Here is a 13,049-nt window from a genome sequence, read left to right as displayed (position 1 = left end):
AATTTTCCTTATAGTGTCACAACAAGTCACCATTTTCACAAATTAAACAGTATAATTCAATTATCTAGAAATTCTAATTCCTTTGAAAGAAAATTTCAGCGAACCAAACACCTCGTTAGAGAATTAATGGTGAAAGGTGGAAGCATGGATTGCTTGTGACGGAGCACAAAATAAAGGAGCATGTCAAACTAGCATAACCCAAACCCTTCCGGCAAAGGGTTTTCCAAACTGCAATACTGCATCGGAATATAGTGAAGTGAAGCAGAGCAAACGACGCAGCGAGATCAAATCAAGTTGGTATACACATTCTCAGTTCTTCATTGAGTTCATTCAAATTTCGTTGCAGAAGTCTCGTCTCTCGATCAAATCTGAAGAATGCATGCTCCAGTTCTTGTCCTCAGTACGTTTTTCTTCTTTGTCGTCTACATTTGTTTTTTATTTTATTTTTAATTTTAAATCCCGGTATCTGTTTTGGATTTTTACATTTCATGATGTTTTTTCTCAAAGTAATGTGCGTGGTTGAATTATTTAATTACAATAAATATTTGTGTTGAGCAGATGAGTCCTTAAAGCGTGAGCAAGGTCAGAAGGTGCACCATACCAACATCCAAGCATCTAAGGTTGCGTGACCTTCATTATTCAATGTCCTTGCATTGCCCTGTTGTTATATTTACATCAATTTTTTTTATGACATTTTAACGTGGATAATTGATAAAAGAAAGGACAGTGAGCCATTGTTGGGCATTTGTCCTGTAAAATAACTACAGGGAATGAAGCCAGGAAGAGCTTTTATGATCTAGAATCTAATTTGTGGCTGCAAAAACTTTAATGCATTGCTAATGTAAACATGTTTACAAGTTGTCTTGTTTTTGTTGTATTGGTAGGCTGTTGCTAATATAATCCGTACTACTTTGGGTTCACGTTCTATGTTGAAAATGCTACTTGATGCTGCCAGAGGTAATCTTCTTCTGTTCACTAAATGCTATAATTAGACATCGGTGACAATGTTAATTAGTAACTTTATTATTGCTGTGTTTATGTGCTCTTGGAACTAATATTTTCCATTATTACTTATGGCATTTGTTTCCTTACTTGCTTCAGTCTGTCTTCTGTACCATTTTTGGTATTATATTAGTTGTTTACTGATTTTTCTGTTTGAGATTCATCACAGGAATTGTGGTGACTAATGATGGAAATGCCATTCTTTGTGAGTTAGATCTTGTCCATCCTGCTGCTAAGGTACAAGCTCTTATCATGTCATACCCCTTCGCCCCTACCCCGAAGGGGCCCTTCTCCTGGGTGGTCATTCCTTTTCCAAATCTATGCTTATTATTATTATTATTTTATATTTTATAGTATTTAATATTAAAGGTCATATTTCATCCCATCATAACCTTTCATAATAAATTTCCATTTGTTATTTTTGTGGACTGCTTCAGTCCATGATTGAACTAAGTCGCACTCAAGATGAAGAAGTGGGAGAAGGAACTACATCAATCATAGTTCTTGGTATGGTTTAATTTATTTTCCTTTTCTTTATTTGGTTGTTTTGCTTGATTTATGACTTTGTGTCCAGCTTATTTATGCCCTTCTTTGGGGATAAATCTTGTGAGCTTTGTGTGAATGGTATCATTAGCCATTTGGTTGTTGGAATGATTTTCTAAAGAACATCAGTAAATAAATAGATGAAATTGTTACTTCCTGAGTGATTAAGTGCCTCTTAAATGCATCCTACGCAGCTATAACTTACCCACTTCTCTAAGGACCCAGGTCAAATCTGAGATTGCTTATTACCTAACTTTTTCCCTTTTTATTCATGTATTTTATCCTTCTTTTTTGAGAGGTTTATTTTGTAGTACTATCCATGCAGCATTGAAGTACTTCTCACTTTCACCAAAAAAAAGAAGTACTTACATCTTTTTATGACATAATATTCTGCTTGCTTACGTTTTTGAGTTACTTAAAGCTGGTGAGATGCTTCACGTGGCTGAGGCTTTTATTGACAAGAACTACCATCCTACTGTTATATGTCGAGGTAACTTTATACTTGTATCAATTTCTTAGTGCATAAAGTACAAGCTTTGATTAATTGTGCTTGTTCTTCCATGCAGCTTATAATAAAGCTCTAGAGGACGCTGTTGCCATCTTGGGCAAAATTGCAATGCCCATTGATGTCAAGGATCGTAAGTTCCTACTTTGTCTTCATGTTAAAGTAGTTTCATTCGTAGTCTTATACTCTTATATATTATTAGAATGGATTAGATTGTGTGTGCATCCTTGGTTATCAATTTTGAAATTCTGCATTTGGCATTAAAAAAAAAAAGAATCTGAATGGAAATGTTTGCAAAGCATCAATGAAAAATAATATCATTTTATGTGTACATGAATTTCTTGGGAAAGTGGTTTATAATTTATATCTTCCTTCTAGTTCACACATACATATACATGCATGCCCCCTTACTTGTCAAATGCTGCATATTTGGCAGGTGCAACTATGTTGGGGCTGGTGAAGAGTTGTATTGATACAACATTCACTAGTCAATTTGGGGATCTAATTGCAGTAACTGTTACTGCTTTATACTAAGGTTCCTCATACTATGCTAACTGATATTCGAAGCAGAGGTGAGGATAGGTATATGATAAAGTAGTGGCTAGGACCAGTTACTTGGCTCTGTTTTCATTCCCCTGAATGAACATGACCTCCACCTTTTTCTTTCTGCATGTGTCTTAATTTTTTAAACGTGTTTTAATACTATAGTTGGGTCCATCAACAATTTCCTTCAAAAGCACAGGAGAGTAGTGTAAATGATATTTTGCCAATAACTTGCTTATATATTGGGCTGTATTACTTTCTTAGTACCTATTATGGCTGTTATGAATTGTAAATAGTATAAATGCACAGATTGTGGATCACTTGATCTTAGGGATAGGATTAACATGATTGTAGGGATAGGATGGGATGATTATAGGGATAGTATTTCCTTTCCTATATTTTCTACTTGTATATATAGTAGTGTATGTTTCTCATCATATATGAAGTCTGAAGTATTTCTTACAATGGCAAATGGTACTTATGAATTAGTTCTTTGGACATTCATAGGATTTAGCAATCGATGCTACAGCAGCTGTTGGTGTGGAAATTGGACAAGGGTTGCGTGAAGTGGATATTAAAAAGTACATTAAGGTTGAGAAGGTCCCCGGTGGCCAGTTGGAAGATTCAAAGGTGTTCAAAGGAGTTATGATTAACAAAGATGTAATTGCTCCAGGCAAAATGAGAAAAAGATTGTAAACCCTCGCATCATTCTCCTTGATTGTCCCCTTGAGTACAAGAAAGGTGAGAACCAAACCAATGCAGAGTTTTACTTAGAGAGGAAGATTGGAGTGTCCTCTTGAAAATGGAAGAAGAATACATCCAGAACATGTGTGTTCCGATACTTAAGTTTGAACCAGATGTGGTTATTACTGAGAAGGGGTTGAGTGACCTGGCGTGCCATTTTCTGAGCAAGTCTGGTGTCAGTGCAATTAGAAGGTTAAGAAAGACGGATAATAATAGAATTGCTAAGGCATGTGGAGCAGTTATTGTTAACACACCTGATGAGTTGCAGGAATCTGATGTTGGTACTGGTGCTGGACTGTTTGAGGTGAAGAAAATTGGTGATGAGTTCTTTACTTTTATTGTTGATTGAAAATGTGAAAGTGTGAAGGGTTTCATCTATTTCTCAATGTAGAACTGTACAGATTACAATAATTTATACTGAAAACTAACTATAACCTAATGGGCCCACTGTAACGGGCCTAGGGTTTCAACACTCCCCCTCAAGCTGGAGAGTATAGATCATAAGCTCCCAGCTTGTTACAAATATATTCAACTCTAGGAGCTCTAAGGGATTTCGTCAAGATATCAGCTAACTGATCTGCAGAATTAACAAAGCTAGTTTTAATACACCCTGACACAATCTTCTCTCTAATGAAGTGACAGTCAACCTCAATGTGTTTAGTCCTCTCATGATAAACAGGATTTGACGCGATGTGTAGAGCTGCTTGATTGTCACATATCAATGTCATTTGGGCAACATTGCCACATTGCAATTCTTGTAGTAGGTGTTTAAGCCACATAAGCTCACATGTGGCAAGCGCCATGGCTCGATATTCTGCTTCAGCACTGGACCTAGCAACCACATCCTGCTTCTTACTTTTCCAAGATATGAGATTACCTCCAATGAGAATACAATAACCTGAAGTAGAGCGTCTGTCAAACGGGCAACCAGCCCAATCTGCATCACAATACCCAACAACTTGTGAATGTCCTCTATCTTCGTATACTAAGCCTTGTCCTGGTGCTCTCTTGATATACCTTAGAACACGAACAACAGCATCCCAATGAGAATCACAAGGTGTCTCAAGAAACTGACTCAACACACTAACTGCGAAGGAGATATCCGGTCGTGTGATCGTGAGATAATTCAGTTTTCCAATCAATCTCCTATATCGCTCTCGGTCAGGCAATGGCTCCCCCTGTCCTGGTAGGAGTTTAACATTCGGATCCATTGGATTATCAACCGGTCTACTGTCCAGCATGCCAGTTTCTTCTAAGATATCCAAGGCATACTTCCTTTGAAAAATAACAACACCACTGCTAGATTGAGCCACTTCAATTCCAAGAAAGTATTTTAGCTTACCCAAGTCCTTAGTCTGGAACCGACTAAAGAGATACTCCTTCAACTGAAATATGCCCTCTTGATCACTTCCTGTAATAACAATGTCATCCACATATACTACAAGGTATATGCATTTCTCATTAGAATGACGATAGAAAACAGAATGATCAACTGCACTTCTTGTCATACCAAACTCACACACCACAGAACTAAACCTTCCAAACCAAGCTCGTGGAGATTGCTTTAAACCATATAAAGAACGGCGAAGTTTACATACCATACCAGACTCCCCCTGAGCAACAAACCCAGGTGGTTGCTCCATATAAACCTCCTCGTGAAGATTACCATAAAGAAAGGCATTCTTGATATCCAGCTGGTGTAAGTCCCAATGATGAATGGCTGCCAAAGACAAAAGTAAACGAACTGAAGCAATTTTAGCAACCGGGGAAAAAGTATCAGTATAATCCAAACCAAAAATCTGAGTATAGCCTTTTGCCACCAGACGAGCCTTAAGACGATCAATTGCGCCATCAGGGCCCACTTTCACCGTATAAATCCATCTACAACCAACCACAGTTTTACCAGGAGGAAGAGGAACCAACTCCCACGTGCCACTAGACTGGAGGGCCTCCATTTCTGTTAACATGGCTTGACGCCAACCTGGATCCGAGAGAGCCTCACGAGTGGATTTGGGTATAGACACAGAAGATAGGTGAGAAAGAAATGCAAAGTAAGGGGACGAGACACGGTGATAACTCAGAAAGGTATATATAGGATGGGGGTTACGAGTAGAACGTGTACCTTTTCGAACAGCAATAGGTGCCTCAGTCAGATCAGTGTCAGATTGCAGTGGAAGTGGTGGAACCGCAGCCGGAGGATCGGACAGCACTGGCAAGTCACTAGGGACCTCAGGAACTGCAGGGCGAGGACGCCGGTGATAAACCTGAAGGGGCGGGTTAAGAGGAGTCGGTTGAGCTGGAGGAACAGTGGACTGGACAAGAGGAAGTGGACCAAGATAAGGTATGGGGAGCACCTCAGAGACAGGGATCGTGTCTCCTGATGAGGACTGGAAAAATGGTGTGGACTCAATAAAGGTGACATCTGCGGATACAAAGTGACGCTTTAGTGCTGGAGAATAACACCTATAACCCTTTTGGACACGGGAATAACCCAAAAAGACACACTTGACTGCTTTAGGATCTAATTTGGATCGACCTGGAGTCATGTCATGAACAAAACAAACACACCCAAAAACACGAGGTTGAATAGGGAAAGGATCAACAGAAGGACACACAATGGAATATGGGGTGTCATTGTTAAGAGCAGAAGATGGCATGCGATTGATCAGGTAACAAGCAGTAAGGATAGCATCAGCCCAGAATTGAGAATGAACATGGGAGTGTAACAACATAGTACGGGCAATTTCTACTAGATGTCTATTCTTACGCTCAGCCACCCCATTCTGCTGAGGTGTGTAAACACATGACCTTTGATGCAATATACCACGAGATGTCATATATGACTGAAAAGGATGAGAGAGATATTCTTTAGCATTGTCACTACGCAAAACACGAATGAGTTTGCCAAATTGAGTTTGTATTTCAGCACAAAAAGTTTGAAAAATCTGAAACAATTCAGAACGATCTTTCATAAGGAAAACAGCGGCGGTTCTCGGCGACGGCGACGGCGCGTGGCGGCGCGTGCGGCGGCGGATGGCGACCGGACTCTGGGCACAGACTCGCGACGGAGCTCCGGTGAGGCCTGTGGTCTCGGTTTGGGAGAAGAACCACCAGGCAGAGGTCGGAGAGAGAAGACCAGTCGCGGCGGCAGTGAAACTCCGGTGGCGGCGGCGGCGCGGCGGCAGGGAAGAGAGGGGAAAAACTATCTAGGGTTTAGGCTCTGATACCATGTGAAAGTGTGAAGGGTTTCATCTATTTCTCAATGTAGAACTGTACAGATTACAATAATTTATACTGAAAACTAGCTATAACCTAATGGGCCCACTGTAACGGGCCTAGGGTTTCAACAGAAAAGACCCAAAAGCATGCACTGTACTTTTGAGAGGTGCCAGCAAAGATCTTCTGAATGAAGTGGAAAGAAATTTACAGGTATTTAAAAACATTTTGAACTAAGTTCCATTCTGGTCAAACTTAAATAAGCACTTTTCACTTAGTTCCTAGAGATAAGCACAAAAAAGCTTAAATGAGTTTGGTATTTCAAATAAGTATATGTTGATAAGGTCCTTGAAGTAGCTTATAGTAATAAGTTCTAATAAATTTTTCTGAATACATCAACTCTTTCTAATAAGCATATCCAAGCACACACCCAAAAAAAGAAGTATTGAGTGCTTATAGTTATAGCAGTAAAACGACTGAATAAGCTTTTATCCCAATGAGGAATAATACTTAGTTGTCATCCTTTTGTAAGAAGTGATTTCGAATTTGTACTTACATTATTGTGCAGGATGCCATGTCTGCAGACTGCAGCCAGAAACATTATCAAGCACCCAAAGCTAGTACCTGGCAGTGGTGCAGCAGAGTTGACTGTATCTGCCATGTTGAAGCAGAAGAGCTCATCTGTTGAAGGCATAGAAAAGGTAAATTATGATCCATTAATTTCATCATCATATTGAGGGAAGGAGGGGTTTGTTTTATATCTTCTCGAAATGTAGTACTTTGATGAACATCTTTATTTTTCCTGTTAAAATTGGTAGACACTCCCAAGATATAGGCCCTGTTTGGTAAATGACTGTTAGCTGATAGCTGTTAGCTGATTGTGTTAATTAGAAGGTATAACTAGTTGATAACATTAGCTGTTGTAGAAAAGTGTTTGGTAAATTAGCTGTAACTGTTTGGTATAATTTCTTTCTAAAAAAACTAATTGAAAAAGCCGTTTGGAGTAGCTTTTTGAATTTTAGCATTTTGGAGTTGCAAAAAGCTAATTAACCAAACACTTATATTGAGATTTTAACTAAATCAAACAATTAATAGTGATCAAAAAAGCCAAAATTGGCCTATAGGCCAATTTTTTACCAAACAGGGCCATAGTACTTAAATGTCAGTATTCAATTGTAAATTTGTTAACATTGAGAAAAATTAATGCACTGGGTATTCATTCTATAGTGGCCCTATGAAGCTGCTGCAATTGCTTTTGAGGCTATACCACGAACCTTGGCCCAAAACTGTGGGGTCAATGTGATTTGGACTATAATAAATTAACTACATGTGATTTAAATTTCTTGTTGCATTCTGGAAAGTAACTATGGTGTCTTTTCTGGCATGCAAATGGTGAGAATGCATGGACTGGAATAGATGGGAATACTAGTGAGATCGCTGAAATGAAAGAGCAAAAGTATGTTCTATGTTCTTTTCTTTATGCCCACTATATAGCTACTTCAAATGTTGACAAAATTCTAAGAGATATAGAGTTTTTTAATTCTTGTGACTATAGAATTTCTAAAATCTTTTATATTATTAGTTATATTGCACATCTTGTTTGCTTTATACCAAGTATAAAATTTCAGATTTGGGATTCATACGCTGCCAAAGCACAAGCTTTTAAGACTGCCATTGAAGGTGCTTGCATGCTTATGAGAATTGATGATATTGTTAGTGGTATCAAGAAAAAGCAAGCCCCCGGTGCAGGGCAGGGTCCATCAAAGCCCAAAGTTGAGGAAGAAGGAGATGCCGAGAATGATCAGTTGATTCCTGAGTAAAGTTTATGGTGGATTCAGTTCGCTTGAATCTGTTATCATCCGGCCAAAGGTACACTTTGGTCTCTACTTCACTCTGATCATTCACAGCGATACTCAACATGAGAAATTTGTTTATTTTTGATATTCCAAGTATGAGAGCATGGCATCAAATCCACATTCACTATGAACTCGGGTTAACATAGATACTTACTCTAGTCTGGGATGAACATCTTTTATGAACCCAGCTCATTATATACTTCGTATTAGAGTTACTGTAATACCTAATTTAGTCATAATTGAATTTTTGTTAAGATATTAATACAAAATTTAGTCCTCGACTATGGTAGTTTTATTCAAATTAGTCTTCGACCATAACAATTTTATCCAATTTAATTCTCAATTATAGTGATAGAAGTTGATGACCTAATTAAGCACAAAAAGTCATTTAAGATTAAATTGAAAAAACTACTATAATCGAAGACTAAATTAGGTGTAGTCAACTCCGTTATAGTAATTACTTGTGTACCTGTCAAAGAGAGCCGTCTGAAAACATAAAGACCCTGTTTGGTAAAATGGCTGTTATCTAATAGTTGTTTGCTGTTAGCTGATTGTGTTAATTAAATGGTATAAATAGTTGATAACATTAGATGATTGTAGAAAAGTGTTTGGTAAATTAGCTGTTAGCTGATAGCTGTTTGGTATAATTTCTTTTATCAAAAAGCTAATTGAAAAAGTTGCTTGGAGTAGCTTTTTGAATTTTAGCCTTTTGGAGCTAATTAACCAAACATTTCTATTGATATTTTAACTAAATCAAACAATTAATAGTGGTCAAATAAGCTAAAATTGGCCTATAGGCCAACTTTTTACCAAACAAGGCCAAAGTCACAGCCTCTAATTATTTGTAAGGGAAGAACATCCATCCAACACAAGTATAACAGTTGTGAACATGTCTGTAATTAATTCATCACAGGGAATAATTAACATAAATATGTGCAGTTACATCAATCATGTTGAATCCTCCAATTTCTGCAAATCACTCATCTATAGGCTTTTATTGTGGTCGGAACTTTGGCCACACTGCAATCATCCCAGGCCGGGCCTCATCATAACGATATCTGCAGTAAACGGTACTTCTATTTGTGTAAAGTTTGCTATGAAATTCCAAACTTAATGCATTAAAATCTACTACTGGCACCCCTATGAAGATTTAAAAACCAAACCAAAAATACAAATAACACACAAGTAGAAAGTTGGAAAAGTTTACCCATTCTCAGTGAGAAAGTTTCTAATGGCTATTGGAATTGCAGCTTCTCCCTGGCTATGATTACCTTTACCTGTGACAACATGTAATTAACACATCACCATTCATCTCTAATGAACAAATAGAATATGACCCATTACAACACATACAAGAAATATACGCTTTCAAAGAACAAAGTTCTAAATAACAAGACCCTTTTACTTCTGTAACTGTTCATTTATCAAACAGATGATTAGGCGAACAGCCCAATTCCACAAAAACACTACAACATGCCAATAGAGCATGAAATCATGCATGAACAATTCAAGATTTGTAACAATTAACATATAAAGATAAAATTCAGCCTTGATTAACCACTCTAGTCTCTGATTATGAAGATTTAAACAAATTGCATACTTGAACAAGTCATATGCATGGTAAAAAGTACGAGTCTATGACTGAAATATGTAGAATTCACAAGTATTTCCGGTCAAATCGTTCAATCTAGGATTGCAATACGAATTAGCTAGTATATCTTGTGACAAAGAAACATCCTGAGACATAAAGTACCTGTTATGACTTGGAGCATAGAGGGTCGCTGTTGCCTCTTTGTTGAACCCTCTGCTTCAATACAATTTGAATATCCAAGATATGCAGTGGATTCAAATCCAGCTTTCACTTTTACTTCTCTTGGATATACTGAATGATTGAGTGAAACCTGAGATTCAGTCTTTTTCAAGTGTTCTTGCAAGGCTTCAACTGCTTCCATTGCATGAAGACCATGTAAGTCCAGAGTCCACTCATCATTTTTACTGTTCCGGATGCTTAGAATTTCCTTTGCTGCCTTTGAATTTAGCTTGCCAGCAGCTAACCATTCTTCTTGAGCTTTCAGTGAAAAATGTTGGGCAGTCAGGTGGTCTCCCCTTAAATAGGCATCATTGGCAGCCTTAGAATGTCGAACTGCTGACCTGTTTAACAAAAAGGAGGAAATTATTTAAGAATCAATTTGAAGTACATTTCACTCCCAAGCATACACCTGGTCCAATCCATTCCCCAAGGTTCAATAGCAAGAAAAAGAAGTAACGACCAGGAAACCCTTGGTGGAAGCTGTGAGCTAAAATAAAGCAGCAAAAGGGAGAATAAAAGTTTCACCCCACATGTTCCATAAACAGAAATCAACAAATTCAATATCAAAACCAATCTATATATATATATATATATATATATATATATATATATATATATATATATATAGTTTACAAATTTTGTAGGGTAGCAAGTTGTTCTTGGTTTAAGGGGCTGCATTCCACAACACTAATCCTCTCATCCTCATTGATGAGGTGTTTCAAAGTAAAAGAGAGGTCCCAGACAATTCCAAAAAAGTGAGCACTCCTTTTTAGCAAATGCCATTAATTATATTGCAATATAATCAGCTCCCCTCCCTTAAATAGAAAAAAGTAAAAGACAAAAAAGAGAATCCAAGTTCTCATTAAATGTCTTTCCAATGTACTTATTTTCGTAGTTGACTCCCCAAATAGCATCCTATCCTAGGTAAAACAATAGCACAAGTAATAAACTTCAATCACAATAAACATGTAGATTAGGGAGTAAAATTTCAAATGGAATAAAAATTGATGAAATCAACCTCATCATCCTCATGGCATCTTTTCTTTGGATTAAGTATATATCATCTTCTTCCCAAAACTCAGGTTCAATGGGCACAAATCTGAAAATACCCAGTGATGCATTACCAGGAAGTTTATCCCCACAGGCAGAACTCGCATTGATCAAGTCTTTGTTACTGATATCCAGACATTTATTTAGGGTACGACTCAAATCTTCCACATTAATGTCCCCTTTGAATGAAGCATCTTCATTGAATTTTTCACATTTTTTGTCCTTCTCTTCCTTGGTCTTTTGAACAAAGGGAGCCAATGCTTCAGCAGTAATTAAGACCTTGTTAGTATCAGGTTTCTCAGTTTCCAAATCCTTATGCAACACATGAGTCTGGTCAGGTGAAACTATTGCTTCCAATTGCATTATAGCCTGGTCAAAGTCATAATTCACCCCAGCCATAACATCTTTGATCAAGTCTTCATCTGCCCATGAGTGAAGCTCCTTAATTTTTTGATACAAATCAACATTACCTCCCTTCTTGAAAACATCACTGCCCTGTCTGGAATTGAAATTTCCAACACTTAATTGCTTAGAGTTTGAACCATTACTTTGCTCCAAGGAAGCAAAATTTGGAGAGGGTAAGAGCACAGTAGAATAAGGCTTCTCCCATAGGGTACCAGTATTCTTTGACTTATAGGAGGGGTGAGTTGAGAGAGTATTAGGGACTGTTACAGGTGGGAAAGGATCTTCATCAAGATTGGGTTCAAGGCCTTGTTGTTTCTGTCTTTCCTTTTGGGCAAATGCAGCCCAACCAGAGGTCTTAGCCCTCCCAGATGACATCCTTGTTTGCTGAGGGCTTTTTGCAGCCATCTTCAGTAGCATAGAGAAGAGTAAACCCCCTCCCTTTCAACCCCCCCACCCCCCACCACCCCCACCCCCACCCCCACTTATCTTTAACAATAGGCACCAAATCAACAAAAGATACTGCTTCCTTGGAGGACTTCAAGCACAACACAGCTGCAATTGCATTTCATTGTCCACGTAAGAACCACACACACACAAAGAGACAAACTTTTTATCAAGATCAGTGAATCTAATAATTAAACAAGCAATTCAAGGGTTCAGCACCAGCTAGAAGCAAAACCCAGAACTCAAAAAACTAGAAAAGGGAAAATATTTCAAACTTTCAGCGTAACACAACACTCATACTTTTCCAAAACTAAAAGAAAACTGTCAAATTGCAATACCTGATTCAATTTCTTGACAATCCAGAGAACAAAAAAGCTAGGAATTGAATATTAAGGAACGGTTAACCGGGGGTCTCGTATCCAAGGCGTTAATGAACCGGAGGGAATGAACAAAAGCTGATTTGGCGGCTGGTAATCGAACACGGCTGCAGCGGATGAAGATGATGAGGATGAAAAGGATGAAGAATTCCTGCAACCCATAAACCCTCCTTCTTCACTTTCTTTTCTGGGTTTGAATGAACGAATCGAATCAAGGAGAGAGAGAGGAGGAGGAGGAAGAAGAAGAAGAAGAAGAGAAGCCAGCCGGAACAGGAAAGGTAAAAGCCGGGAAGGGTTTACTGTTATATTATTTTATTGTTTTTCTCAGGCTGTGATGGGATTGGCTGACGTTTACTTCGTTGACGACCAATAGATTAATAAATCACCCAATTATATATTACGGAATACGGAGTATTATTTATTTATTTATTTATTATTGCTCTTTCAAGCTAATACCCAAAATACTTATGTTTTTTCTCGATTTAGTCATATTCAACTATTTTAACATAATTGAGTCCCAAACTTTTTATTTTGCTCAATGTATTTTCATCCCA

At 37.9% G+C, this 13,049-nt stretch overlaps 1 protein-coding gene and 1 pseudogene across 3 annotated transcripts; one reads left to right on the top strand and one right to left on the bottom strand.

Annotated features, from left to right (window-relative positions):
• The first annotated feature begins 77 nt into the window (after nucleotides 1–77).
• Nucleotides 78–8,687, top strand: LOC109179086 (annotated as a pseudogene).
• Nucleotides 8,688–9,284: 597 nt separating this feature from the next.
• LOC109179084 lies at nucleotides 9,285–12,806 on the bottom strand. Of its 3 annotated transcripts, none has more exons than XM_019328649.1 (7): nucleotides 12,457–12,805; nucleotides 12,139–12,226; nucleotides 11,556–12,108; nucleotides 11,238–11,525; nucleotides 10,163–10,560; nucleotides 9,617–9,686; nucleotides 9,285–9,467 (listed from the first exon to the last, which is right to left on the bottom strand). In XM_019328649.1, the coding sequence occupies exons 3-7, from the start codon at nucleotides 12,089–12,091 to the stop codon at nucleotides 9,404–9,406; spliced, it is 1,356 nt and encodes a 451-aa protein (XP_019184194.1). In that variant the 5' UTR covers nucleotides 12,092–12,108; nucleotides 12,139–12,226; nucleotides 12,457–12,805; the 3' UTR covers nucleotides 9,285–9,403. The 3 variants fall into 3 exon arrangements, with proteins under 3 accessions (XP_019184194.1, XP_019184195.1, XP_019184193.1); XM_019328650.1 differs by having other exon boundaries at nucleotides 11,238–11,501; XM_019328648.1 differs by having other exon boundaries at nucleotides 11,238–12,108; nucleotides 12,457–12,806.
• Between the last annotated feature and the right edge of the window lie 243 nt (nucleotides 12,807–13,049).

This window comes from Ipomoea nil, unplaced genomic scaffold, assembly GCF_001879475.1.
Source record: "Ipomoea nil cultivar Tokyo-kokei standard unplaced genomic scaffold, Asagao_1.1 scaffold0876, whole genome shotgun sequence".
Taxonomy (NCBI): Eukaryota; Viridiplantae; Streptophyta; class Magnoliopsida; order Solanales; family Convolvulaceae; genus Ipomoea; species Ipomoea nil.
Note: the sequence above shows the minus strand (reverse complement) of the source record. Positions and strands in the feature narration are given on the sequence as shown.